The sequence below is a fragment of the Macadamia integrifolia genome, unplaced genomic scaffold (genome assembly GCF_013358625.1).
Source record: "Macadamia integrifolia cultivar HAES 741 unplaced genomic scaffold, SCU_Mint_v3 scaffold1548, whole genome shotgun sequence".
In the NCBI taxonomy this organism is placed as follows: domain Eukaryota; kingdom Viridiplantae; phylum Streptophyta; class Magnoliopsida; order Proteales; family Proteaceae; genus Macadamia; species Macadamia integrifolia.
Window position 1 is genome coordinate 133,432 of NW_024868254.1, and position 27,551 is coordinate 160,982.

The following is a 27,551-nucleotide window of genomic DNA, read 5'->3' on the forward strand; positions in this document are numbered from 1 at the left end:
AATATCACGTATAACGGCAACTCCGGATATCAGGAAAGAGAAGAGACTTGAGTACTCTTCAAGTGGTAGAGACATACTAGACTCGAACTACTTGAAGAGGAGGAGATACCCAAAAAGGGAAGATTCCCCACGGAGCTAGGGAGACGTAAAGGATGGAGTTCTCCATAATCGCCCCTAAGTTCGTAAAAGGGGAGCAAGACGTATCCGAGTAGGACTCAACAAAGAGGTAATCCTATAAGAAGGAATCCAGAAGACAGAGCGAGGTAAGTCAATATGTTCACACCATTATTCTTCTGAAAAACTATTGTGCGAGTATCTAACTTAGGCATCAGAGGACTAATCACGAAGCCACCTCTGGGCCTCTGCCTTCAATGCTTGTGCAGGACCAACCCTCAACCTTCCACTGATCCTCGGCAGCAACAGATTGGCACCGTCCATGGGAATGATAGAGAAATGGTGGGAAAAATCTACAATTGTAAGAAAACAAAAGCAACGCTGAGTAGAAATATGAATGCAAGGGAGCCTTCGGAACCTTTACCACTCTCAATGAACACTGGTGAAGAATGAAGGAACAACAGTCAAGAAGGTCCTGCACAGGATCAACGTTCGATCAAAAATTTAATGTGTAGGGACATCAATCCCCCGTCTCCTCCTAAGGTGTAAGAATATGTGACCAAGGAGCAGTTCGACGCCCTCCAAGAGAAGTATGACCAAATGGCCGAAACGATGAAAGAAGTTTCCAAGGCTATCACCCAGAGGATAGTAAAAGATTCCAATGTTCAGACGGAACGAGTTCGGTATGAAGACCGTAGCAGTTTCGGGTTGGTAAGATTTGGTTGAAATCCTCAAAATTATGCGTCAAGGAAAAGCACTACACCCAGAGAGAGGGCACGATGCACGACAGGAGTAAGGCATAAAGAACCACGTTAGGCAGACGGTCAGAGATTTGAAGACCAAGGGTTGAAATAGATGATCCTTGACTTGAAGGACGAAATCCGAAAAGTAGCAGACAACCAGAAAGGCATGTGTGAGCCGGACCTCACTAATGACACGGCTTTAACTGATAAAGTCAAGAGGGATCCTCTCCCCATCAGATTTTGCCTACCTAAGTATGACACTTACGATGGGATAGGAGATCCAGTCGATCACCTAGAGTGGTTCAAAGTTGCAATGCAGTTCCATCGGGTGTCAAAAAGCATTATGTGTCGGGCACTCCCCTTAACCTTCAGAGCTGCTGTGAGATTGTGATACAATAGTTTGCCACCGAAATTAATTCATAGGTTCAGTGAACTGAGCCACATCTTCGTGAAGGGATTCTCCAGTAGCCAACCCCTTCAAAAGACAACATTGAACTTGACCAATGTCAAATAGTATGAGGGAGAATCACTACGTGATTACATGAAATGCTTCTAGCAGGAGAAAATTACGATCAGAGGCTTAGACCCAAAGGAAGAGTTCATAGCCCTTTTAGGAGGTGTCAAAGACAAGGAACTAAAAAGATCTTTGGCGAAGCGTGCACCAAGAAATCTGGCTGAGCTGAAGGCCCAATGTGATAAATACATACAGATGGAAGAAACCTTGCAGGCCAATGAAGAAACCAAAGGGCAGGCAGGAAAGAAAAGGACCTCAAGAGAGGAGAAAAAGTCTTTCGAGGGTAAGAGACGAAGGTCGGAACGTGATTAGGGCACCCAGCCCGCCTAGGAAATTTGAAAGGTACGCACCCCTCAACCGAGGGAGAACTGATGTATTGATGCAGATAAAAGACTCCTCAGATGCCAAAGCACTAAAGTGGCCAAGAAAGATGGGGCAACACCCCGAAAGGCGCAACATACACAAATATTGCCACTTTCATAGGGATCATGGTGACAACACTAAAGAATGTTGGCACTTGAAGGGAGAAATAGAAAGTATGACCCGAAGAGGGTACTTGGGCTTGTTTGTGGACTACGAAAAGAAAGACGCTCAAGATGGCAATGATCAGTGGGATAACCACCAGAGAGATAGAAGGGGTCATTGAGAAAGGAGGGGACTAGCTCGTAGAGACAATCAGGAACGACGAAGGGATTAGACACCCGAAGAAACTAACCCTTGCCCCCCAAGATGACTAGAAAAGCCCTAACAGGGTCATAGCCACTCTCAGCAGAGGATTGGCCATGGGAGAAAGGTCTATTTTGGCTAGAAAGGCCAAGGCCTATGGTCAAATAAGAAGGCAAAGATGGGGACAGCGATCTTCTTTTCGAATGACGATCTAGAAGGAGTTCAAATGCCTCATGTCAATGCCCTGGTGATCACCATGACCTAGCCAATTGCAGGGTAAAGAGGATCTTAGTGGATAACAGCAACCCAGTTGATATCCTATTCCTTGAAGCTTTCCAAAAGATGGGCCTGAACTAAGAAAAGCTGAAGAGGATCTAGCATCCATTACCGCGATTCTCAGGAGCCTCGGTAAAATTTGAGTGTCCAATTGAATTACCAGTGAGACCTGGCACTGAAGATCACCAAGTCACAGTGAAATTTCCTTGTGGTCGACATTACTTCTGCGTACAACACTATATTGGGAAGAGTTGGCTTGAACGTGCTAAAAGCCATCATCTCCACACCGCATCTCATGATGAAATTCTCCATAAAAAATGGAGTCAGGGAATACTGAGGTGATTAGGAAAAGTTCCAAAAATTCTATGCCACTGCCCTATGGGGAAAAGAAAAGGTAGGCGAAGAACTTCCAATAGAAGACCTGTGCGACGACAATAGTCATCAAAGAGGGGAACCGGCTGAGGACCTAATCCAAGTTGACATGAGGAAGGAGACAACACTCGTGAATTCCCAGAGTGAGCATTAATTTGAGGCAGCAATGGGAAAAGATCATCTCATTCCTTAAAGGTAATTCTGACGTCTTTGCCTGGTCGGTCTCGGACTTTCTCGGGATAGCTCGGGAAGTGATTAAGCATCAACTGAGTGTTGATTCAACAAAGAAGCCAATACAGAAGAAGAAGAGAACCTTCGCCCCTAAGAGGCAACAAAAGATAGATGAAGAAGTAAAGAAATAGCTAAAGGCTAAGTTCATCCGGGAGATCCGATACCCCGAATGGATATCCAAGGTAGTAATAGTTACAAAAGCAAACAAGAACTGGAGAATATGCATTGACTTCACGGACTTGAACAAGGCCTGCCTGAAGAACAGCTACCTCCTTCCGAAGATAGACCTTCTCATTGATGCCATTTCAGGGCATGAGGCATTAAGCTTTATGGATGTATACTCAGAGTACAATCAGATCAAGATGTGTGAGACTGATGTCCTGAAGACATCCTTCATAACCGAGGGAGGATTGTACTACTATAAAGTAATGCCCTTTGGGCTAAAAAACGCGGGAGCCACCTATCAAAGGTTAGTGAACAAATTCTTTAAGGAAATGATCAGTAAGACTATGGAAATGTATATGGACGACATGCTTGCGAAAATCTTGAAGGTGAAACATCATATCCGGGACCTAGAGCGAGCATTCCAAGTACTGAGGGAATACGACATGAAGCTGAACCAATGAAGTGCACATTCGGAGTAACGTCAGGAACGTTTCTTGTCTTCATTGTCTCGGAAAGGGGGATTGAAGCTAACCCGATGAAAATACAGGCCATCCGAGAGATGAAGTCCCCGTAGAGCATGAAGCAAGTCCATGAGCTAACGAGAAGAATTGTCGCCTTGGATCAATTTATGTCTCATTCGGCTGACAAGTGTCTCCCTTTTTTCAAAGCCTTGAAAGGATCTAAAAGTTTGAGTGGACTGATGAGTGCGAAAACATTGTTCGAACACTTGAAGGAATACTTAATGACACCCCCGCTGCTGACAAAGCCAAACATCGGAGACATTTTGTAACTATACCTAGCTGTATCGACCGTAGCAGTAAGTGCAGTGCTATTGAACGGAGAGGATAGACAGCAGTGATTGATACACTATGTCAGCCAAACCCTGCTAGATGAAGAAACAAGATACAAGATGATGGAGAAAGTGGCATATGCACTTGTGATCGCGATGAGAAAATTAAGACCCTACTTCCAGTCACACACAATATATGTACTCACGGACCAGCCCCTAAAGAAAATACTGCAGAAGCCAGATATATCTGGAAGATTGGTGAATTGGGCCATAGAGTTGGGAGAATTTGACATCCAATACAAACCAAGGACTGCAATCAAAGCACAGGCCCTGGCCGACTTCATCACCGAGACTACACTCCTGGATGAAGCACAAGAGCTTGCCGAGGCTCTAAAAGATGAAACTTGGACACTGTATGTGGATGGAGCATCCAGCACGTTGGGAAGTGGAATAGGCATCATACTTATCAGTGCCAAGGGATTCAAGATCGAATATGCCCTGTAATTCAGCTTCAGAGCCTCCAACAATGAAGCAGAGTATGAAGCATTGATTGCCGAAATTAATCTAGCACAAGCTCTGATGGTGTTGAAGCTAGTAGTGCACAATGACTCGCAACTTATGGTTCGACAAGTAAACAGTGACTACAGAGCAAAGGAACACAGAATGGCAGAATACTTAGAAAAGGTGCAGGAAAATGTGCAAACCTTCAAAGGCTTTGAGGTGAAACAAGTATCGCTTGCATGTCGCAACTAGCAACATCAGACTTCACGGAACTAGGGTGATCAGTATATTTTGATGTATTACCTCAGCCAAACACCAAGAGTTCCCAAGAAGTATTACCCATTGATGGAGATGGCCCCAACTGGAGTGCTTCCAGAGGATGGAACGAGGCAAGGAAGGTACGTAGAAGGTCAGTATGGTTTCTGCTGAAGGATGAGGCATTGTACAAAATAGGGTTCACCACTCCATATCTCAAATGTAAGAACCCTATCGATGCCGAATATGATCTCAAAGAGGTACACAAAGGAATATGCGGACAACATTTAGGGGCCCGAGCCTTGGCCAGTAAAGTGTTGCGGCATGGCCTGTTCTGGCCAACCATGAGGAAGGATGCTGAAGAATTTGTCAGAAAATGCCTAAAGTGCTAAATGTTCACCCCAGTTCCTAGACAGCATGCCACAGAATTAACCTCCCTATCCAGTCTGATACCCTTCGCTATGTGGGGAATAGACATCCTAGGACCTTTCCCATTAGCAACAAGGCAAAGGAAGTTTGTGGTGGTGACAGTTTACTACTTCACTAAATGAGCAGAAGCCAAGACAACAGCCACGATAACAGAGAAGAACATACGAGATTTCTTTGAAAGAGCGGTGGTTTATCGGTTTGGGATCCCCAGAGTGGTAGTGAAAGACAATGGAACCTAGTTTGCCAATCCAACCTTTGGGTCATTTTGTGAAGCCCTCAACATTGAGCATAGAAAGACATTAGTCAGCTACCCCCAACCAACAGATTAACAGAGGTAACAAACCGTACACTACCACAGGGAATAAAAAAGATGCTAAATGATGCAAATGGTCTATGGGCAGACAAACTACACAGCATCCTCTGGGCCTACCGAACAACTGAAAGGTTGGCCACTGGTGAAACACCATTCAACTTGACCTACAGCATAAAAGTTTTACTCCCGATCGAAATTGGTGTTATGACCCATAGAGTCTAGTATTACGACGAAGGCAAAAATGATGAAGGACTTCGGGCCAATCTGGATCTCCTATACAAAGTACAAGAAAACTCATAGAAAAGAATTACAGCTTACCAATATAAGGTAGCAAGGCACTACAATTCCAAAATACGAAGAAACGAATTCAGAGTTGGAGACCTTGTCCTACGAAGAGCAGAAGTGTCAGACCCAAGGCATTAGGGAAAGTTAGCACCCAATTGGGAAGGACCCTACAGAGTCACCAGGATAATATGATCAAGCTCCTATCACCTGGAGACTACGAGGGGAGAAAGGGTACCCTGATCAGGGAACTCAAAGAATCTGAGAAAGTTCTACCAATAGTAGTAGTACACATGCATGTTTAGTTTCAACCATTCCTTTTTACAATTTTCTTTGAATTTTTTAGCACTTACCAATTTCACTTCCAATTTGTAGTTTCAAATTTTCTTAAAAAGCTGGTTCACGGAAGATTGATTGGTCTTAGTTAATTACATAATACCACCCTCAATTGGGGGCTTAGGCCAAGGCTGAGCAGACTTGACCAAGTGGTCTACCCTCGGTTGGGGACTCAGGCCAAGGCCGAGCAGACCTAACCGAAGGGACCATCCTTGGTTAGGGCTCAGGCCAAGGCAGAGCAAACTTGACCGAAGAGACATCATTGTCCTTTGACACGCATTCTTGGTCACAGACCCAAAGATACCCGAAGCAGCTCCCTCAGAGCCACAGATAAAAATGTTTGATACCACCCTCTACTATTTGGGCCGAGACACACAACACTTGGAAAATACAAGTACTTCACTAGTGTTGACCTTCAGTTAAACATTGACCTTTGGATCTCGATCAGATGGTATACTTCCGACACTTGGTGACAATACTGGCCTTCGAACCCCAGCCATCGGGTCGAAAATGTACCTTGACCTACCTTCAAACTCAAGATTAATCATTAAGGATTGCAAAGAAGTGAGAAAAGAAGGTGCAGCAAGAAAGGAAAAGCAAAAAAGTTCATTCATTAAAATAAAAAGCCCTCCTAGGGAAAGTACAAAAAGGGAGGCTGAAGGCCCCATTACATAACTGGGCCCGAAGGCCAAAAGGAAATGACGAAAAAGGGAGAAGGGAAAGCTTCACAGAACGTCGATCAACAGAGTAATCTCGTCCTCAACACGGTTAGAGATGTCTCGGTCAGAGCCATCATGGTCAGTGGTCAGAGCAACCTTGTAGTGCAACTGAACCTCCTTCTCATTGCCACTCACCTCCTCATTAGCCACTTTGGTTGTGATTGGTGCTGCATCATCACCCTCGTCTTAAAAAATGAGGCCACTCCCTTCGAAGGAGATCTTTAGATGATGTTCGAGTATCCAATCTCAAACCTCAGTGGCACCCATGGTATACCTGAGAGCAGCATCATGTTTGACCTCCTCTCTATACTCCTCAAAGCCCTTGTACCATTCGACTCCTCGGGCTTTGACCTCTCTGAGTTTCGCAGTCATCTTTACCTTCAGCTCAGAAAGTTTGCGATCGAACTCCTGACGTGCCTGAAGGAGGCCGACCTCCAAATGTTTCACCTTCTGAGGGAGGATGGAACACTCATTTTCTAGGGCCCGCTTCTCACGTTCAGACGCCTTGAGGTCCCTAACTAGTGACTAGGCTCGGATCGTCAGCGAGGCTACCTGGTTCTGGGCCTGAGCGAAACTTATACTTAGTCAATCTCAAGAAAAAAGAAGAGGAGAAATAGAGAGACAAATTCTGAAGGTGGAATATTACCCCTACCATGAAGATACAAGTACTGGTGATCATGGCCACAGTTCCTTGGCTCTGGGCATTGACGGCGTCCTTTAGAAGGCTCCCATTCTACATCGGCTTGCGGGTTACCCGCCCGACAGCTAAGGTGTCATCCTCCTTGATAGACCAGTGAAGGATGAACCCAACTTCGGTTTGGCCATGGCTTACCCCCAAACTTTGGAAGTCAACCTCGGGAGAAACTGCCCGAGGAGGCTGTGCGGTATGGCCTGGGGTAGCAAGGGCCTAAACGGTGTCGGGAGTGGGGTCCTTGACCCTAGCTTTCTTCTTTGAAGGGGCCTCAGAGGTTGAAGCCCCACTCTTCTTCTCCTTTTTTTTCTTCAACTGCGCCTCCCGTGCCCTAGCTTCCTTCGCCTTAGCCTACCTCTGGGTAGCAACTGCCTTGACTTTAGCCTAGAAAGTTGCACTGCAAACAAGAAATGAGAAAATTAATATGAGGTACAAAGACCAAAGCCAGAACTAATTCGAGCAGGCCTAGGACTCACCCGGGCTAAGCCCAAATCGGAATGAAACGACATTCGACTAAAGGCTATCGGACTCAACAGGCGGATATCGAAGTTTGTTCTTAGCCAATGCCAATGACTCCGCATCTACCCGAAAGAGGACAGGCATGGAGTTCACATCCTTTAAATCAGGTATGTCCCGGAAGTTACTGAAGGGAAAACACTCTAACGATCTCACAAAGAAGAATTTAAACTTTCAAACATGGATCGACATAAGATACCCATTCAGTAGCCTGATGTCCTTCCGAGGGCTGAAGTAATACCAGCCCAAGTCCCCCTTGCTAGCACCGAGGGACAGACAATTGAGAAAGAGATGAAGAGAGATAGGTCTCTAGATCTTAGAGAAATAGACAATGAAGCTGAGGATCGACCGACACCCATTCAGAGTCAATGGGGTGGGATAGATGCTATGGTGCCAAAACACTTGGCCGAAGAAGGGGTGAAGAGGAAGCCAAAGTGCAGCCTTAAAGGCATCTTAGTAAAAGCAAAGTTCCCTAGGGTTCCTATAACTAGCCCTATCTATAGGATCCAAGACCCGAAAGACGAACTCGTCCGGAATGCTGTAGGAAGCCTTAGGCTCATCAGGCTCATCTTTGGTCTTAGTAGATACTATGTCCCTAGCCTTAATGGTAAGGGATTCATTGGTATGGGCTCGGGACTCAAAAAAAACCCCTTCCTTGATATCCTCACTGCCCAGACCACCTATGGATTCCAAAGGTGTCGCGGTAGAGGAGGAGGCTCGAGATGAAGAGGACTTAGAGGAGGAGTCTGAAGACATCTCTCAAACATGCCCAGGGCTATGATCCCTAAGGTTAGACACAGTCCTCTCGGAGGATGAAGATATGTGACCGAAGGAGCTGGACATAGGAACTAACTTATGACGACACTTAAGAGAACCGAAGATGAGGGGAAGGAGATGAGGCCGAAGGACGATGGCTCTGAAAGAAAAAATAATGTCAAAATGAGGGGAATGATGCTACATATAAGCAAGGGAGCGACGGTCAGACTCCTCGAGGCCATTAATAACCAAGACACATCATTAGGGTGAATTCCCGAGGCCCACTCGAGTTAGACACACGAGTGAGACCTCCATCCTCAGCTCTCCTCCCTCGATTGGGGGCTCAGGCCAAAGCTGAGTAAACCTGACCGACAGGTCCTCCCTCGGTTGGGGGCTCAGGCCAAGGCCGAGCAGACTTGACCGAAGGATCTTCTCTTGATTAGGGGCTTGGGCTAAGGTTGAGCAGACCTGACTGAAGGGTCCTCCCTCTGTTAAGGACTTGGGCCAAGGCTGAGCAGACCTGACCCAGGTAGAGGTCGAGCATACCTGACCGAAGGGTCCTCCCTTAGTTGGGGGCTCAGACCTAACCGAAGGGTCTTCCCTCGGTCAGGACAAAGGCCGAAGCCGAATAGAAAGGACCAAAGGGCCCAAAAAAAAAAGAAAAAAAAAAAAAGAGAGGTGGCTCCAAGATTAGTCCTCCAACGCCCAAGTTAGAGACTCGTACAATAGTTTTTCAGAAGATAATGGAGTGAACGTATTGACTTACCTTGCTCTGTCTTCCGGGTTCCTTCTTATAGGATTACCTATTTGTTGAGTCCTACTGGGATACATCTTGCTTCCCTTTTACAAACTTAAGGCGATTATGGAGGACTCCATCCTTTACATCTCCCTACCTACGCTGGGAATCTCCCCTTTTTGGGTATCTCCTCCTCTTCAAGTAGTTGGAGTCCTAGTATGTCTCTATTACCTGAAGAGGACTCAAGTCTCCTCCCTTTCCTAATATCTGGAGTTGCCATTATACGTGATATTCTGAGTCATCCTTATAGTTGTGTGCCACAAGTCCACACCTTACTAGGTGGCTAATTTGAGCGTATTAGAAGCCCCTTACTGCCACTGAGGAGCCCTTTCAGTGGGAGTAACAATGTTTTTCTTCACCTCTCTTTTTTTTCTTTTTTCTTTTTGGGCCCTTTGGTCCTTTCTGTTCAGCTTCGGCCCTCGTCCTGACCGAGGGAAGACCCTTCAGTTAGGTCTAAGCCCCCAATCGAGGCAAGACCCTTTGGTCAGGTCTGCTCGTCCTTTGCTTGAGCCCCCAACTGAAGGAGGACCCTTCGGTCAAGTTTGCTCAGCCTTAGCCGGAGCCCCCAACTGCGGGAGGACCCTTCAGTTAGGTCTACTCGACCTTGGCCTTAGCCCCCAACCGAGAGAGGAGAGCCAAGGATGGAGGTCTCACTCGTATGTTTGACTCGAGTGGGCCTTGGGAATCCCCCCTGATGACGTGTCTTGGTCATTAATAGCCTTGAGGAGTCAGACCGTCGCTCCCTTGCTTACATATAACGTCATTCCCCTCATTTTGACGTCATCTTTGGCTTCAGCTTCGGAAGTTTACGATCGGACTCCTGACATGCCTGAAGGAGGTTGGCCTCCAGATGTTCCACCTTCTCAATATCATTCACGGTAGATTGATTAGTCTCAGATAATTACATAAACATAAGAATCGAAGATACCACCCTCTGTTGGGGGCTCAGACCTAACCGAAGGGTCTTCCCTCGGTCAAGACGAAGGCCGAAGCCGAATAGAAAGGACCGAAGGGCCAAAAATAAAATAAAAAGAGGTTTTTTTTTTTTTTGCATTGTTACTCTCACTGAAAGGGCTCCTCAGTGGCTATAAGGGGGCTTCTGATACCCTCAAATTAGCCACCTAGTAAGGAGTGGACATGTGGCACATAACTATAAGGATAACTCAAAATATCACGTATAACGGCAACTCCAAATATCAGAAAAGGGAGGAGACTTGAGTCCTCTTCAGGTGGAAGAGACATACTAGGACTCTAACTACTTGAAGGGGGGAGATATCCAAAAAGGGGAGATTCCCCACTGAGGTAGAGGGATGTAACGGATGGAGTCCTCCATAATCGCCCTAAGTTCGTAAAAGGAGAGCAAGACGTATCCCAAGAGGACTCGACAATGAGGTAATCCTATAAGAAGGAACATGGAAGACAGAGCGAGGTAAGTCAATATGTTCACACCATTACTCTTCTGAAAAACTATTGTGCGAGTCTCTAACTTGGGCATCAGAGGACTAATCTCGGAGCCACCTCCGGGCCTCTACCTTCTGTGCTTGTGCAAGATCAATGCTCAACCTTCCACAGATTCTTGGCAGCAACAATGAGTAATCAAAGCTACCTAATTTATTATACAGTAGCTTGAGAAATCTTTCAATTTAATAGTATAGTTCAGATGCCTTCGTTGAGACGCAAGAGTGGGAAAAAAAAAGCCATATTTCGATCTCCAACATTCAACCATTTAATAGTAGATCTTTGCATCCAATATAAATTCTTTTACTACAGAAGTGTTTCAAGTTTTTTATGTAGGTTAGATTCTTAATGAAATAAAAATGCATGATTAGGATTAGATTGTAAATTTTCAAGTTCTTCCTTCAACTTTAGGACCTCTAAAAACATCGGTGATCCTCCCATTTATCCTCAAATTGGAAGCCTGGGGGACACTTCAATTTAGTGATAATATCAACTCAATAGCTACTAGTGTGTGATCAGACCTAATCATTGAAGATGTTTTCTTAAACACAAAGAGAGGAGAGAGAGAGGGAGAGAGGGATCCATACCTTAAGGTAATGTAACCTTAGAAAAGGAACACCCTCCAATGTTAGAAGCGCAAATGAGGCTCAAGAGGGCTACAAGGCTCATCTTCGGTTGAGGGAAGAAGGCCTAGGACATATATGAGTCCACATCCTCTGCAGCGAGCAGTGAGTTGCGGTGAGCATCGAACGGCTAAGAGCATCTGGGCACGCGCTCTAAGGGGCTCTCAGCCACCTAATGCTCACTGCACCAATGCAGCCACTGTAGACCATTTTCACATGGAACTATAGGTAATATCAGAGTCCCATAATTAGCCAACAAACATTGTGTCATCAACAATGACCCTTTGTTAAGGGCCATATGAAAAATACTAGGGGAGTCTGAGTTGCAGAAGAATTGAAATAGGATAGGTTACCCTGACCTATCGGACATGGACCTACTGACAAAGGCAAGGGCCCAAGCAAAACCAAACATAGATTATTGTTATCCTTACTCCTTAGTATATGAAGTACACTAAACTTAGAAATGGAGATTTGTGAAATAAAATTAAACACGGAAAAAGAGTGCAAAACCCACAAACAAACCTAAACCTAAACCTAACTAGAGAACAAAGAAGAAAGCTAGTCTGGCCAACGTCTATAGAACAGGCCAAATCCCAACAAGGTCTAGCTACAACAACCCTAAAACTGCAGCAAAGGACCAAAACGACACAGTGAAAACATGCACAAAAATTTACCACTACATGAGACGAGACAAGAACTCAAGGATCAAACCAGGCACAAAAGTAAGCTAAAAGCATATTAAGTGAAAGCGCCATCCAAAAACCTCACTGGAGTAAAACATTAAGAATCCATTAGATTTGGATCTCAACTCTGAAGATAGCAACTATTCAAATCAAAGGAACACCTAAAACAAACTAAGAAATAGAAAACCCTAACAATTGAGATAAAAAAATTCAGAACAAAACCTAGAAAGCATAAAAAATCAAGATCTACTTCGGCAAACAAGGAAACCTTAAAACCAAGACTAAACACAAAACAAAACCCAAAAATACATCGATTAAGATGTACTTAGCGACAAACAGGATGAGGTGAAGAGACCATGGATTTAGTTATCGGTATCGGTATCGGTATCAATAATGATCAGTCAAGGATTGGAAATCATATGGTTTTCCCGGATCAGTCATGCTATCGGCTAGGATCAGTAAAAAAAAAAAAAAAAAAAAATTAATCTAAAAAATTCAAAAAAATATAATAAACAAAATGAGAGAAGGAAGTTTTAAAAAAAATTAAAAAAAAAAGTTAATTTGTAATGAAACACTTCGTATTATCTTTATGCTTATCCCTTTGTAAAAATAAGGCAAACCATCAAAACTATATCGCACTCACCACATGCAAAAGAGTAAAATAGTCAATCTGGCCTCCATAAACAACTTGAATAGTAGCATATATAAATAGTGCCATACACATCCAAACCATGTGGAAATGCAAATATTATATGATAGTTAATTCCATTCAGTAAAAAACATCCAAACCATACTACGATCTGAAGATAAACTAAATCAATTATCTCATCAGAAAGGACTGGCCCAAATGAAAGGAGATAAGAAACAGGTTCAATTTTAAGAAGAAAATAAATTACAAAAAGTTTCACAAATGAAAATAGAAAAAAAAAATTCAAACTTCAAAGTTCTATTGATGCCACCTTATCCAAGGTCGAGAGCCCAACACACACTTGTATGATTTGCTACGATCTGTTTTTCTTGTTGTACATACACCACAAAAAGTCTCAGGTGAAAATAAATCTTAAGAAACAATAGAAAATAGATAAAGTATTGAAATAACAAAGAAAATAACCTCAAATTAGTACATTATCAATCGTGGACTGAATGTCGTGGTCCATCATATCTTTGATTCTTGCTGCCATCATCCCATCCACTTTGGTACTATTGAATACCATCCATCGGCTACAGTGTAGGCTCAATAAATCCGTATTGCTGGGTAGACATCCATGGTACGGTTCCTGAGTCTCAAAATATGGAATATGTCCCCATCTACTACTCAAAATACCAATTATGAATATCACCTAAGACATGTTGGGTGTTAACACCATATGTCTGTCTCGCAGACCATGCAGGCCATATATGTCCTTTTGAAATGTTGTTATTAGTCCCGTCATCTAAATCCTCACTAACATCACCACCAGCTTGATCTAAAGAAGCAATCCTCATCAGAATCAATCTCTTCCTCCTCCAATGGTAACTCTTGATCCTCATCTATTAGTCCCTTATCATGGCAATGGCATGTCTGTAATCGCGTAGTTTGACTCTCCAATGTCTGAGTCGACTGTCGATGCTTGCGTTGCTTACTCCCATGACCACTATCACGCTTTCTATGTGTAACACCACTAGGCGCCACGATTCCTCCACTGCTACCCGAATGAACTATACGCCAACCCACACTCTTTATGGTCTCTCACTCCACTACTATGACCTTGCAAATCTCAACGTCTACTACGTCGACCCAACTAAAGATTTGTCTGTTCTTTAACCTCTTCTCTATGTGAGACGTTTGAGTCCTACTGATTAGGAGCATCATCACCGCGTTCGTAGCAGTTTTTTGGGATTTGTTAATAAATCTCATCATGATCTTGCATTATGGGCTAATAATGGGTCGACTTACCTTAAAGCTCCATGTCCAATCAGAATATGTCACCATCTAGTAGAGGCTCAATAGCCTCAGTATCCATATGCACATGTTGATGCATCCATGAATGTATTGAATCATCATAATGATAGTGTGTGTAAGATCTGATGGAGTATACTCAATATCCTATAAGCGCAAATTACGAAGATGAAGTTGCTCGTTGTCGTGGATGAAGACAAGTTCATGTAGAGTCTTTAGCTTCAACCAGTTTTATGGCTTAGTATGAACAAGGCTGAATTTACTCCAGTTTCTCTCACATCCTAATATGCTACAAGTTTGCTACATACTTTCATTGCCACCTTTCTTAGATGTGGGGCTGATACACCATATATCTCCCACCAATAATCTACATATACAAGTAAAAAGTCATAAGGGGTATGTCACTTAATTAACGTGTAAAGAAAGTCTTCTATAATATTAAAAATATACCTTGTGCTGTGATATGGATGGCCCGTTGAATTAGCAAAGAACCAAATTCACCTACCTTTCTCTCATAAATTTGTATCTAGAAGTATAAATAAAAAAAAGAGCAATGATTAGAACAAACATAAGAAGTATAAAAGTACAACCTAAATTACATTTAATTTGCTCACCTCATTGATGCATATGCTCTTCTCATTAAGGTTCCTGGCCAGTCTTCTTATTACTGTCATCATTTCCATTTGACATTCATCTTGGTTTCATATGATGCCGCCATATATTAGAAAAAAATTTGAAAGCATGGGCAATTGTCAATAATACATTTAAAATTTTGAAAATGTAATATCAAACATCAATGAAGCACAGTAAATATTTATACTAGCAGCATGAATCAGATGGGCCATTTTTCATCCCACCGTTTTATATCTTTCGCCAGTATTTCTCACCCTCCTAGACATTGTTCAAGATGCATTCTTCAGCCCGAAGCATGGCATCATAGATAAAAGGTAGAGTAACTCGTAGCTCGGTATTGACAACCTATTGTACAGCCATTATGGGCTTCATGATTGCTACAACCCTAGCCGCCCCATACCAAAACCAACCACCATTGATGGTGCTTTGCATCCACATAACTCAATCTTTTCTTTTATTTTCATTTTGACCAAGGGCTATGAAAAAAATTTTCATCTAGAAAGGCATTTAGCATCGCTACCCCTGTTATCCAATAAACTCTGTAATGATATATACTCAGTGGCAAACCTTGTAGTCCCAGATCTATATAAGTCCTTGCTACCAGTAAATATCCTCAATTGGTTAGTAGCAGCAAAAGAATTATATATCTGCCTACTAATAACACACCAATCAATTGAATCTCCCTGATCTCATTGAAGGTGTTAAGCTCATGTAAAATAAAATCTAAGCAACAGGTGTCATATGGTGCCCAAAAAGGTGATGATGATCATTCTCCAACAACCTCCCTGTTGCTTTGTATGAAGTCTCATTGTCTATTACCAACTAAATAATATGCTCTTCTCCAATGTCTTGGATAACTGACTTCAATTGTGCAAATATAAATGCACTCGTCTTCCGATCATTTGATGCATCAATGGACTTGTGAAAAATAGTGTTCCCATTGCAGTATATTATGAAGTTGATAAAAGACTTCCTTGTGTTCGAAGTCCACCCATCACACATTATAATCACACCCTTCTTCACCCAATCAGGCCGAAGAGAATTGATGTACTCTTTCAAATCCTAAACCCCCAATGGAAGATATTTATGTGAATCTCCCATGGGATAGGAGCATTTATTTTCCCTCCTCTGCCGCTACATTTAATAAATTTTGAAGGTGTTTATTCTTAATAGAATTAAAAGGCAAACCATTTAAAGTTAACCACCTTGTTACCTCCCTACAAATTTTAGTTGTTTTATCCAATAACTTCCCCTTAACATGATCTGATATCATGGTCTGTTTTGCAAATGCTGCTCTGTAGTCACCAGGTCTGCCTCCTGGAGGAATAGCCTTCCCTTTGGCCAAGTTCACTAGATCCTCAACCTGCTCATAAGTTGCTCTCTCTCTCTCTAATAGTTGTAGACCTCTGAAAGGGTCCTATACTAAATGGCTCAGCACCAGTGAACATGAACCTTTACCTCATGTCATAATATGGTCCCCCAATATCTCCTCCTCTTTTCCAGCTTGGCGAGATGACCCACCATCGATAGCAATGGATCTCCGTCTCACTGCATCAGACTCTAAAGAGGCCATGCTAGCCCGCATAGCATAGTCCAAATGAAAATCTCCCTCATTTGTGTCTAGGTAAGCATGGCTACCTCCAACAGCAAAATTTTCATATGCAGTGTCCCCTGATTGATCGACGAATCCAGATGGATTACTTCCTCTCCTAATAGCTTCCAATTCAACCTCTCCTTGTCTATGTTTGGCAATTTTGGCAATTTTTGTCTCACGTAAATATTTATGAAATTGTTTCATCATTGTAATTGAGACAGAACCACAGGGAGCCACTTGCCCCTTTTTGTAAGCAAGGTGTTGCTTTAATCTGGAAATCCCCCTTACATTTCTTTCCCACACAAACTGCATTGTACTGTCCTATCACCCTTACCATAGTGTCTAATTGTATAAGCCCAACCTGGATCCTTTTGATCGCCCATCTGTTTGGTAGAAAGACATAAAAACAAAAAACACAAGCATTAATGAAGAAATACTACATTTGTCGTTTTTATTCTAAAAATTTTACCTTTTCAGAAAGGAGGCAAGCTGAAGCTGCTCGCATCAGGGAGAAATATCCAGATAGAATTCCAGTATGACCTTTTTTTAACTTCTCATTTGATTTTTGTGTATCGAGAAAATGATTAACTTGCTTTTGAGTAATATTCTGTACATTCTTTCAACTTAATCTTCTGAACTTATCATTTTGCTATGCAGGTAATTATGGAGAAGGTTGAAAGGAGCGACATTCCAGATATTGGCAAGAAGAAGTTAGTTTGCATTTATAATCTTGTTATAAATTCTCATGCAGAAATCCTTGCTTATGTGAATGTAATTATTTTTATTTTTTTTATTTTTTTTTATATATTAACATCTCTTCTCAAAACATGAAAGCACAGTTACTGCACTTTAATCTTGTTATAACTTCTCATGCAGATATCCTTGCTTATGTGAATGTAAATGAATTGGTTGTCATTCTTTCTTCTTTTTCTTTCTTTTTTTTTTTTTTTTTTTTTTTTTTCTTTTTTTTCTTTTTTTTCATTGATTTGGTGTCTGTTATCAAGGGAGGGGTTTCTGGGTGGTAGAGTTTTCTCTCGAATGTTAAGTTTGTAGGGTGGACTGAGTAGGGTCTACTATGTACTGTTTGAGATCTGATGGGGAATGAAAACCAATTACAGTAAAATTGGGATATTGAGAGAAGGGTTTTTTCTCTGCTTTGAAACCAATTTTTTATATGTGCTCAACAATTTTTCTTTTGTGAATGGTCCTCCAAAACATGGTTAGGGTCAATTGCTATGCACTATAGCTGGAATTTTAGGATTCTGTTTGCCTTTATGCATTCCAATGAACCTTTGTCTTAATCATCTAACTATAACATATATGTCATCCATAAACTTACATTTCAGCCATGTATGTAGAAATATTATCTTGAATCATAAAGTAGGCTATGCATTTGTTACGTACAGCTCATTTTTTATTTCCATCATCTAGCATGGGGAGCCTTTAAAGATGCTAAACTGTCTTTCTGAGGATGGTTTCTTTGTGCTGCCATTGTTAACTAGGACCAAGTAAACAATTTCAGTCCCTCTTTTGAGCTATTTTATGTTCATTCTGATCCTTTCATCATGCCATTTCCATCTATTGCATTGTATGACCAGTGAAAATTTTCTGTCTTTGGCCTTCATTTTCTGTTAGTACAGTGTTGCAACTTGCAATGATTGCTCAAAAGCTAGACTAACTTACTGTTGGCACAAAAATTCCTCCCTTAACTACGGTCAGTTGACCGTATTGGTGTGTGCGCGGGTGTGTCAGAATTCTTCCTGATCGGATTTAAAATCAAATCTGACTTCGACCGAGCGATCTGGGTCCTACTCTTGCGCCGATAGCTCTAGGAACTTTTTATGAATCAAAACCTTCGAAGGACGAGAGAATAAATCACATTAATCCTCTCAAAAGGAGTTTTTAAAATACAAAACACTAAAGCCTAACGTATAGACTTTGTGAATTGAAAATTCATGAAGAAGTGAACAAACAAGTTCTACTCAATCTCTAATTCTAAATACAGGAATGAAAAATACGAAATTGAAATAAAGAGTTGCATTGTTGGTTTTGTTTGAATGTGTTGATTGTCCTCTTGTATTAGGCAGCTTTTTCTCCTTATATACCTTGGATCCATTAACTGTTCCATTGCCCACATTATTTGTCCACTTTGCCCATGAAGTGGTTCTTTCAATGTACGGTCGCCACCTGTCTCACTAACTTTGCCTTATGCAGGCATATCTTAACCGCTCTGGCGAAACGGTATCAACTTTTACGTGGTTGACAAGTCGATACGATTAACCCAAGTTTTCTTCCAAATATCCAAAACCACCCCTACCACGTCACTAGGGTGTATTTTGAAATTTGGGCGCCAACACTTACCTTTAATCATCTAACTAGAAAAAATTTGCAGTGAAGAAAATTAACTAAACTTGTGGACGTGCATTTGAATTTTTAACTTTCATAGGACGCATCATCTAGTGTTATAATTACAAATGTGTTATACACTTTGCAATAAAATAAGAACTTCTTCTTAGTTCAAATTTTGAGAATCAAATATTTTCTGTATTTCTACGTTTGACGTGGTCATGTGAACACTTAATGCAATTCCAATACCGGCTGGAGACTTGTGTAAACACAGGATTACCAGAAACAGATATTTTGAGTGATTAAGAGAGAGAACATTATATAGATTGAGACAGAAGAATAAGAACAACACTAAACTCTTCTGAAATGCTCTTCTATTTTAGTAGAACAATTCTGCAAAATATTATTAGAAAAAATAGTCCGATATTGTTAGATATTATATCTATTTTATTATATTTAAGTTTCAAAATGAAGTCTTTCTTTTATGTGTTTTGATTGTCTTGTTATGGTGTGGGACCATTGGGATCAAGGTAGTGGAAAATGGTCAATAACACTCTATGGGAGCCCTAAATTCTATTTATGGCAATTACTATGAGTGGAGAGGTGGGCAAAGAGAATTGATTGGGATTAATTTCATTTATGAAATTAATTCTTAATTCATGCCATAGGTTATTGCCAAATGGAGGTAAATGGTCAATGTCATTATATGGGTGACCTAAAGTTCATTCATGGTCACTACCATGAGTGGGGAGGTGGGTTAAGTCCTAAAGTCCATTCATGGCCACTACCATGAGTGGAGGACGTGAGCTAGAAAATGGTCAATAACACCCTATGGGAGCCCTAAATTCCATTCATGGCCATTACCAAGAGTGGAGAGGTGGGCAAAAAGAATTGATTGGGATTAATTCAATTTATTAAATTAATTCCCATTTCATGATCATATGACATTATTCTCCAATTAACTTGCCATTAATTGGAGGTTACTCTTGGGAAATCCAAGAGAGTGCAAGGGTTAGTTTTGGATCTATATAAACCCAACCAAATACCTTGCAGAAACACACATTCACACATTGACATTTCATTCATTTCTACTTATTGTAACCATACAAGTTTTTCTCTTCCTTCCGTTTTCATTACTCCTAGAAGGGACTATAAGAACTGTCTCACCTTCTAATGGGAGATTGTTTTATCTTGGAGGTAGAGGTGCAGAACAACTCTTGGCAGTAAAGGGCATCAATTACCTTAAAGGCAGCACTACAAGTATGACTCAACCTCAATTTTGTTCGAAGCTTCTTCAGCTATGGTGGTGATTCAACATCTATTTAAAGTCTTTCCTCATCTCATTTCAACAAAGGATCAGCACTACAATAGCATAGTTTCTACTGCAAAAGCTTTGTATTGCAATTTGTATTATGTAAGAAATTGTAATACAATTACCGAACAGATATAACCTGCATAGACAACTCCAATTGCTACTAAGAGAGGTTAAAAAAATACTATCCTTACATACATCCCTGGAAAGCTAAAACAGCAACACATTTGACTTTATCCAAATGCCAAAACTATAATCTAAACTAGTGAGGGTTCTACAAAATATGAATTCTAAACCCACCTGAAGAATCACCTTACTATGCTTGAATCTTAAGATCCTCACAGAGATTAATCTACCAGCACCAGAGGCTTTGTTTTGCTTCCATCCTTTGAAAAGTGGCCTTGCAGAGGAAAGCAGAAGTGGGTTAGGCTAGTTTTCAGGTTTTTGATAGAAGGTTTCCAGTAGCTTAACAAGAAATACTTTACCTTGAACTTCTGGAGCATACCTGACAGATTTCTTAACCTATTGCGAGCTTTATTTCTACAGTTGAGAACGAAGAGAGTAGACCGCTTTCGCCCTTTTCCCCCTTTCACCGTTTCCGTGATTCGTAGCCTCTTCTGTTCTGCTTTTATGAGGTAAAGTGATTAAAAATATTTTTTTTTTAAATGGATTGGGTCAGATCGGCCGATCTGAATCAGTATCCAATACCCAGGACGATACTGATACCTAGGGATGTCAACAGGCCAGTCCGGGTTGATTCGGTTTCAGTGTGTGAATGCTAAAACTGAAACCGAATCAATAAAGAAATTTCAGTTTCGGTTTGGATTTGGTTTCGATGCGGTTTAGTTTAAATTGGTCTTCCGTTTCTTATATCGGTTTATAATAGAGTTGGTTTTGATTTTTGATCCGGTTTGAATTCTTACTATCAATACAAATGTATACAAAACTATACAAATTTTAGTTTTTTTTAATGAATTTTAAACTGTTTTTTATTTCTTACTGGTTTGGTTTCGATTTCGGTTTGGATTTTGAGTCGGTTTCAGTTTGATTTTAGGTTCATCCAGTTTTCAGTGTGATTTGATTTGGTTTTGGAGTTGCAATAATCCAAATCAAAACTGAACCAATAAAGCTTTGATTCGATTTGATCTGAACTAATATTGGTTCAATCTAACCGATTCACCGGTTCGATTTAGGGCCCGACTAAAGCTGCAGCTGTAGTCACTTTATGCCAGCAGCTTTAGTCACTTTATGCCAGCTTTAGTGAGTACTTCTTTGCATGCCAGAGGAGCTTTTGTGATTAAGAAATTGCACCATTCCAAATGAAAACGACCCAATCCAATTGGGTATCATGCCATGAAGTTACAAAGATTGGACTTGTGACCAACCTCCTAAAGCAAAATAGACAAGAAAAGAACAGTAGACGAGACCAATCCACAAAAACAACGGTCCCTCCACAACCAGTCATCCATAATATTAGATAAATTTTTGGGCAAGAGATCACTATCTGGTCGCATGACCCCTGCACCAGCTTGAGGGCAAATGACAGTGTGTTGGATCATCAAAGTGGATGGAATTCTTTATTTTATGGGGGGCTGGGTGGTAATTTCATGAGCTCCTGTATCTGGCACAGGAACCTGCAACCAGGCAGCATTCTTTTTCCCTAGATTCTTTTCATCTTTGGCGAAGGGGAAACAAAAAAAAGAGAAGATAATTAAATGGCTAAATTTCAATAATTCATTTTCACAGATGGATACATAATCCACTTATCAGTATCTAGCTGAAACCATTACAATAGACTGAAGCCAAATCCACATATCAGAAAGGAACAAAAACTACTCTAAAATTACATACAGATATGTCCACTGTCCAGTGAGCAATAATACCCTTCAATTGATAATAGATAACATGAGAGGGAGTCGAGAGGAAGATCTGTAACCTGTTGCTCAACTGCTCACTGAATTTCCCCAATAACTAGCAGGCCCTGCTTACAATGAATTCACTTCTTACTGAAACACCGAAATACCATTTTCAAATAACCATGTCTAGCTCAAATAATCTCCCTGTGAAGTTCACGTGACAGCATTCTGGAAACTTCAATCCAACCTGCTCACAACCCACCTTTGTAACATGTGGGCAAGACCTCACATCAAGATACTCCAGCTTTTTACAGTACTCCAAAATCATACTTATCCCCAAAACAGTAATTTTCGGACAGTTATTGATCTTCAAAACTTTCAAAGACATGTCCTGACCCAAACTCCCCAACACCTGAAAAGCTGTATCTGACACCTCCTCACAGCACCCAATGTCAAGTGCCTCTAGATTTTTACATTGGGATAGTATACAGCTCAGGGAAGAATCAGAAAGATTTAAACACCAATCCATCCGCAAGTTCTTCAGACTACAACAATAAGCAGATGCAAGGCTCTTAATAGACTCATTGGAGATGTTCCTACAGCCCCCAATAACAAGATTCTCAAGATTCTTGCAGCACTGAGCCAAGGACAATATAGAGTCATCTCCAACTTTGTAGCAATCCAGTAACTTTAAAGTCCTGAGAGAAGAACAAGCTTTGGATACACTAGTAACCCCAATATCTTCAATGTTGCTGCAGTTATTGATGTCTAAGACCTTGATATGATGACAACCGTCAACAAGTCTTGTGAGACCTGAGTCAGTTATGTTGGAGCACCCTTCCAGTCCCAACTCTTCTAGGTTATGACAATTCTTGGAAAGGACTGCTAATAGTCCATCAGTAATGTATTTACAACCCACAAGATGCAATCTTCTCAAGCTGCCACAGCCCTCAGCAATGGCTTTAAGTCCAGTGTCTGTCAACTTTCTGCAATACGAGACGTCTAATGACCATAAACAGGAAAGGCCACTTCCAAGTGCCACCATTCCAGCATCTGTAACACCTGTACAATAACCAAAATGGAAATAAGCAAACTGCAGCAGGGACTGATGACTGCAATGGAGGTCAAGTATATTAAGCATGAATTACGTTCTTGAAAAAAGTTTGGAAAGAAATCTTAAAAGGAGAAGAAGAAGAAGAAGAAGAAGAAGAAGAAGGTATGTACCTGGAACTCACGCCGCAACCACCACCTCTTCCACCATCAACATCAAAGAGAAGAAGAAAACCAAATGGGTTCCGTTTGTTAAATCAACTTTAAAGAATATAATTCTTTTTAATTTCATACATTGCCCCCTTCATTGTAAAAGAAATAAAATTTAATTTTACTTATAACCCCTGATTCAGCAGCTACAAGCTGCACTATTAGAGAAGGAAAAAAGCAAGGCCAGAATCCTAGTCTCTCTAGGGATCCTTTTCCTACTCTCTCAGAACTTTATTCCTAGTCAGATCATATTCTCTCTAGGAATCCTGTTCCCTGTGGGAATCCTATTTCTAGTCTGAATCTTAGAAGTTCTGCTTTCAGTTTCTTTTCCTGTTTTGATTATGTTCTTTGTCCTAGTTGAGGCTAAATTGTTCTTTTAATTTGTTTTCTTTATTAAATCAAACCCTACAACTAAGAATTTGAGTCCAGATACATTATAAAGTCTATATTCTGTTCTAGAGTCATTCTTTGTGTAATAATGTGTAGTAGTTTCAAATATTAGTCTGCTTTGACAATTGCAAGTAGTAGTTTGTCAGTTTATGAATTCTATATATAGATGTAGTGGCATATGGCCACAGATACACATTTTGAGTAATAAGAAGTTCTGTGCTGTTCAGGCACTGTGGATTTCAAACCATACTGCAGAGGATTCAGGAGTAATTAGCTGTTGTAGATTCAGCAGCAAATCTGTGGATTCCAAGTGAGGGTCTGGTGGATTCCAAGCCTGCATATTAGGTGGATTCCTAAACTTGATACAAATAAGTCACTTAAAGGGTTTATTTTACTGGAAATAAACCTTGTGCTGGGTTATGTAGGTGTTGGGCCTTTGATCCCATGGGTTTTCTTTGTAATATGACACTTTAATGGCCCAAAATATGGGTAGAAAGTAGGAAAATGAGATCTATTTCATAAGTTTAGTTAGAGTCCTAGACTCCTAGTCTTGATGTGTTTTGGTCGTTTTGTTTTAGTCTAACTCCATGTTGGAGTCTTAAGTGTCTTCTAGGAGTCCTATCATGAGTCTAATTATGTTCTTACTTGGTGGACAAATAACCTAAGTCCTAAGCTTAGTAGGTTTCCTGTTTTGAGTCTATTTTCTTTGTTATTTCAATTCCCTAGTCAGTTTAAGTTTCCTAATTAGTTAAGGATTGAATTAGGTCTCTCCTTCTTACCAAAAAAATAAATAAATCAGGTCTCTCCTTTTTAGCGCTTGAGTCTGTTTTGAGTCTTCTATATAAGTTGTAAAGAACTACAATATTGAATATGAATTTATTAATGAAATTGCAGCTTTGCGCTCCCAAAGAGAAAGAATTCTTCAACAGCCGAGATAGTTGTGAGTGAGAGGCCTAGCCTGAGATAGCCATCCCACCTACATCTATCCCATCTCAATCCTTCTTCTTTTCTTATTTATTCTTTCATCATCTTCTTAATCCAACAACAAGCAAGCATTGTTCTTCAAGTTTTCTTTGGAATTTCTTCGAGTCTTTTAGAAGGTTGGATGTCACAAATTTTTCGGATTAAGCAATTCAGCCATCCGTCGAACTCAAATTTTGACTAGACATTCAAAAACCCTAATTTAGAGATCAATTCAAATTTGGGCCCTTTCTGATGACTTGATCTTTAGATATTTAAAAAATACCAATTCTGCCCTTCGCTTCTCAAGATCTAGAAAAAGTCACTGTTATGTGTTCAAATAGTTGCTGTTTTGCTTCCGATTGTTGATTCAAGTTATCTCTTGAAATCAAATATTGTTTGAACTTTATTACCCTAATTTTGGGCTAAAAATTACTCTTTTGCCCCTCACAGTTACTGTTTTGTTTTTCCTCCATAGTTTCTGTCTTGTTTCACTCATATTCTTCATTATTTGCATCTAAATTATCCTTTGAGTATAGATCCTTGTCAACTGGCTACTATTTTTATTCTATTCCTCTTCTATCATTCCATCAATTTCAATATAGGTTTCTTGAACTTTAAACCGGAAATCTATGTTCTGCTATCACTTTCAGGTCAGTTTGTTATTAGCTAGAACATCTGTTATCAAACTGAATACAATGATAATTCTCTATAAAAAAATTCCATCGACTTATCTTTTTGAACCCTAGTTCTCAGTTTACGTTTGAAACCCTGATTTCTAATCTATTTCCAAGTTTTCTATTTTGATTCTATTTCTTCAAAAATTCAAGTTCTTAAACTGAATCATATTGTTGAATTCGACTTCTGTTTTCTGTTTAATCATCAACCTAGATCATTTTTTTCTTCCTGCTTTGAACCCTGAAACCTCTGCATCAATTCTGAAATTTGGGGTCGTTTTCTAATTTCTTAGTAAGAGCAGGACAGCCCCATTACTCAAGATCCATCAGTCAGATCTGAACCATACTTTGCAGAGCTATTCTACCTTTTATATTGACCCTTCGACTAGAATTTCAGACTGATCTGTTCCGTTCTGATAAAGTTATTAAACTTTCCCTTATGGCCTGATTATGTCTGGTCCGCCTTGGTACCATGAAATTGTAAGTGTTTTAAGGACATTCAACCTCAATGCTTCTAGAGAACTTAATAAATTGACTCATTGCTGTTACCTATAAAACTCTGATCATAGACAGTAAAAACACACACAGTTCCAACTAGTATGCGCCCATAATAACTCAGTCCTTTTCAGAACCAACAAAATTATCCTCATAGCATGGGGGAAATAATCTTTAAATTCAGAAGGCACACTACTTCGTTCCTAGAAAATAGAATTCCATAAGCACTTAACAATTCAATCCTATATGGGCCCTCACTCCTCAAGTGGGAAATGATGAGGCAGAAAAAATATATCAAAGTACACTGGGTTCAACTCATCAACATTTTTCCAACACAAGACTGGTCTCATATAAATAAATCAAGAATAAATCAATTGGGAAAACTGCATTTAGTTCGCAAACATCACCAGCAATCAGTATGGAACAACCCATGCCTTCATGGAGGAGCAATCATGTTTACAAGTTCCTGAAGAGAAGAGAATCACAGGAACACTGAAAGGGGGCTTCCATTTTAAACCAAAATAACTATGCAAATTTCCTGCAACCCTATTATAGTTACCAATCTATCACAATAGAAAAAAATCACCAAAAAAAAAAAGAGAAAGATATAGATATTTGTTTATAAAGCTAAATGGAATGATTAGGTAAAGTCAAACCAAGGGAAGGAGCATCATCCTGATAAAACCAATTCACCAAGACAACCCCATATTCCTCCCCAACTGGAGTTAAGTCCCCCCCCCCCCCCTCTTCCCTTTCTAAATTCCTCAACTTTTAAAAAAACTAAATGTCGCCAAAACGAGTTGTCTTCCTAATGCATAACAAAACTTAGTTTGATCAAATTCCCAATATCATTCCCAACTAAAACTACCTCTAAATAGAGCTAACTGTCAAAATAATCAATAACATTGCGCAATCAAACCAAACAAAATAGCATCTTTATCCACGTTGAACCCCAAATTCAACAGACAAATAACGGGAAAATTTTCAAAATAGCTACCAGCCAAAAGACAAAGAAGCTACCTTTACAGTACCGTAGACTTAGAATCTGCAAGCCACGAAAACCAGAGGCGATAACGGCGAGATCAGAATCAGTTACTCCCGGATAGAACGACCGAGAGGGAGACTGCGAAAGATCTAACTCGACAAGACGAGTGAACCTAGTCGCCATTTTCCGAAGCATCAAGGGACCCGCACGAGCGCAGACCTTCCTCCTCTCCGTGCTCTGCAAATGAAGCCATCGCTTACAGACCATTCCGAAAACCTCCTTATCCTTATCGTTCGGTAACTTAGACAGAATCGACTGTAACTCATCGTCTGTGAGGACTTCGTTGATGCAAAGGCCGCTGATTTCACCAGAATACTCACGATTCGCCATCAGTGATCGACAACCCTAACCCTAATCAGCTTCGTCTGTTGCGCAGAGAGGGATTGAAAACTTAAAGCTAAAGAGGATTTGGGTTAATCTGCTCTTCTTAGCTCCAGTCTGGATAAGAAAACACAATTTCAGGGAGACGGAAACATACTAGTGGCCGAGAGTGATGCCTCCTACTCCCACTGTAACCAGAAATGTAAAACGGATAGATTAAATTCGGATCCGATCCGATACGGATTCCTCTTAATCCAGACCTTCCTCCCCATAAGGCCACAATTAGGGGTGCAATAGGGCTGGGTTGGGCTGGGTTTAGCCCAACCCTGAATCCCTTTAACTAGGCCCAAACCTGCCCTGATACTGATTCAAGGCTGCAAAAATTCAACCCTGGCCCTACCCTTCAGGGTTCAGCCCAACCCTTACCCTTCCTGATTGGCCCCGATTTTTCAGGGTCGAGCCGGGATGACCCTGACCCTGATCTGACCCTGATT

The 27,551-nt window shown here is 40.8% G+C and overlaps 1 protein-coding gene and 2 long non-coding RNA genes across 5 annotated transcripts; all 3 read right to left on the bottom strand.

The window, feature by feature from the left end:
- Positions 1-13,193: 13,193 nt before the first annotated feature.
- LOC122064163 lies at positions 13,194-19,389 on the bottom strand. The gene is made up of 3 exons (XR_006135612.1): positions 14,783-19,389; positions 14,619-14,694; positions 13,194-14,535 (listed from the first exon to the last, which is right to left on the bottom strand). It is a non-coding gene; the product is annotated as an uncharacterized LOC122064163 (long non-coding RNA).
- Positions 19,390-20,121: 732 nt separating this feature from the next.
- On the bottom strand, positions 20,122-20,672 carry LOC122064154. 2 transcript variants are annotated; one of them, XR_006135610.1, is made up of 2 exons: positions 20,559-20,672; positions 20,122-20,453 (listed from the first exon to the last, which is right to left on the bottom strand). It is a non-coding gene; the product is annotated as an uncharacterized LOC122064154 (long non-coding RNA). The 2 variants fall into 2 exon arrangements; XR_006135609.1 differs by having other exon boundaries at positions 20,539-20,666.
- A 1,089-nt stretch (positions 20,673-21,761) lies between these two features.
- LOC122064166 (F-box/LRR-repeat protein 4-like) lies at positions 21,762-27,245 on the bottom strand. 2 transcript variants are annotated; one of them, XM_042627873.1, is made up of 3 exons: positions 27,003-27,244; positions 26,712-26,913; positions 21,762-22,971 (listed from the first exon to the last, which is right to left on the bottom strand). In XM_042627873.1, exons 2-3 carry the CDS (start codon positions 26,869-26,871, stop codon positions 22,082-22,084), a joined length of 1,050 nt encoding a protein of 349 aa, XP_042483807.1. In that variant the 5' UTR covers positions 26,872-26,913; positions 27,003-27,244; the 3' UTR covers positions 21,762-22,081. The 2 variants fall into 2 exon arrangements, with proteins under 2 accessions (XP_042483807.1, XP_042483806.1); XM_042627872.1 differs by having other exon boundaries at positions 26,712-27,245.
- Positions 27,246-27,551: the final 306 nt, after the last annotated feature.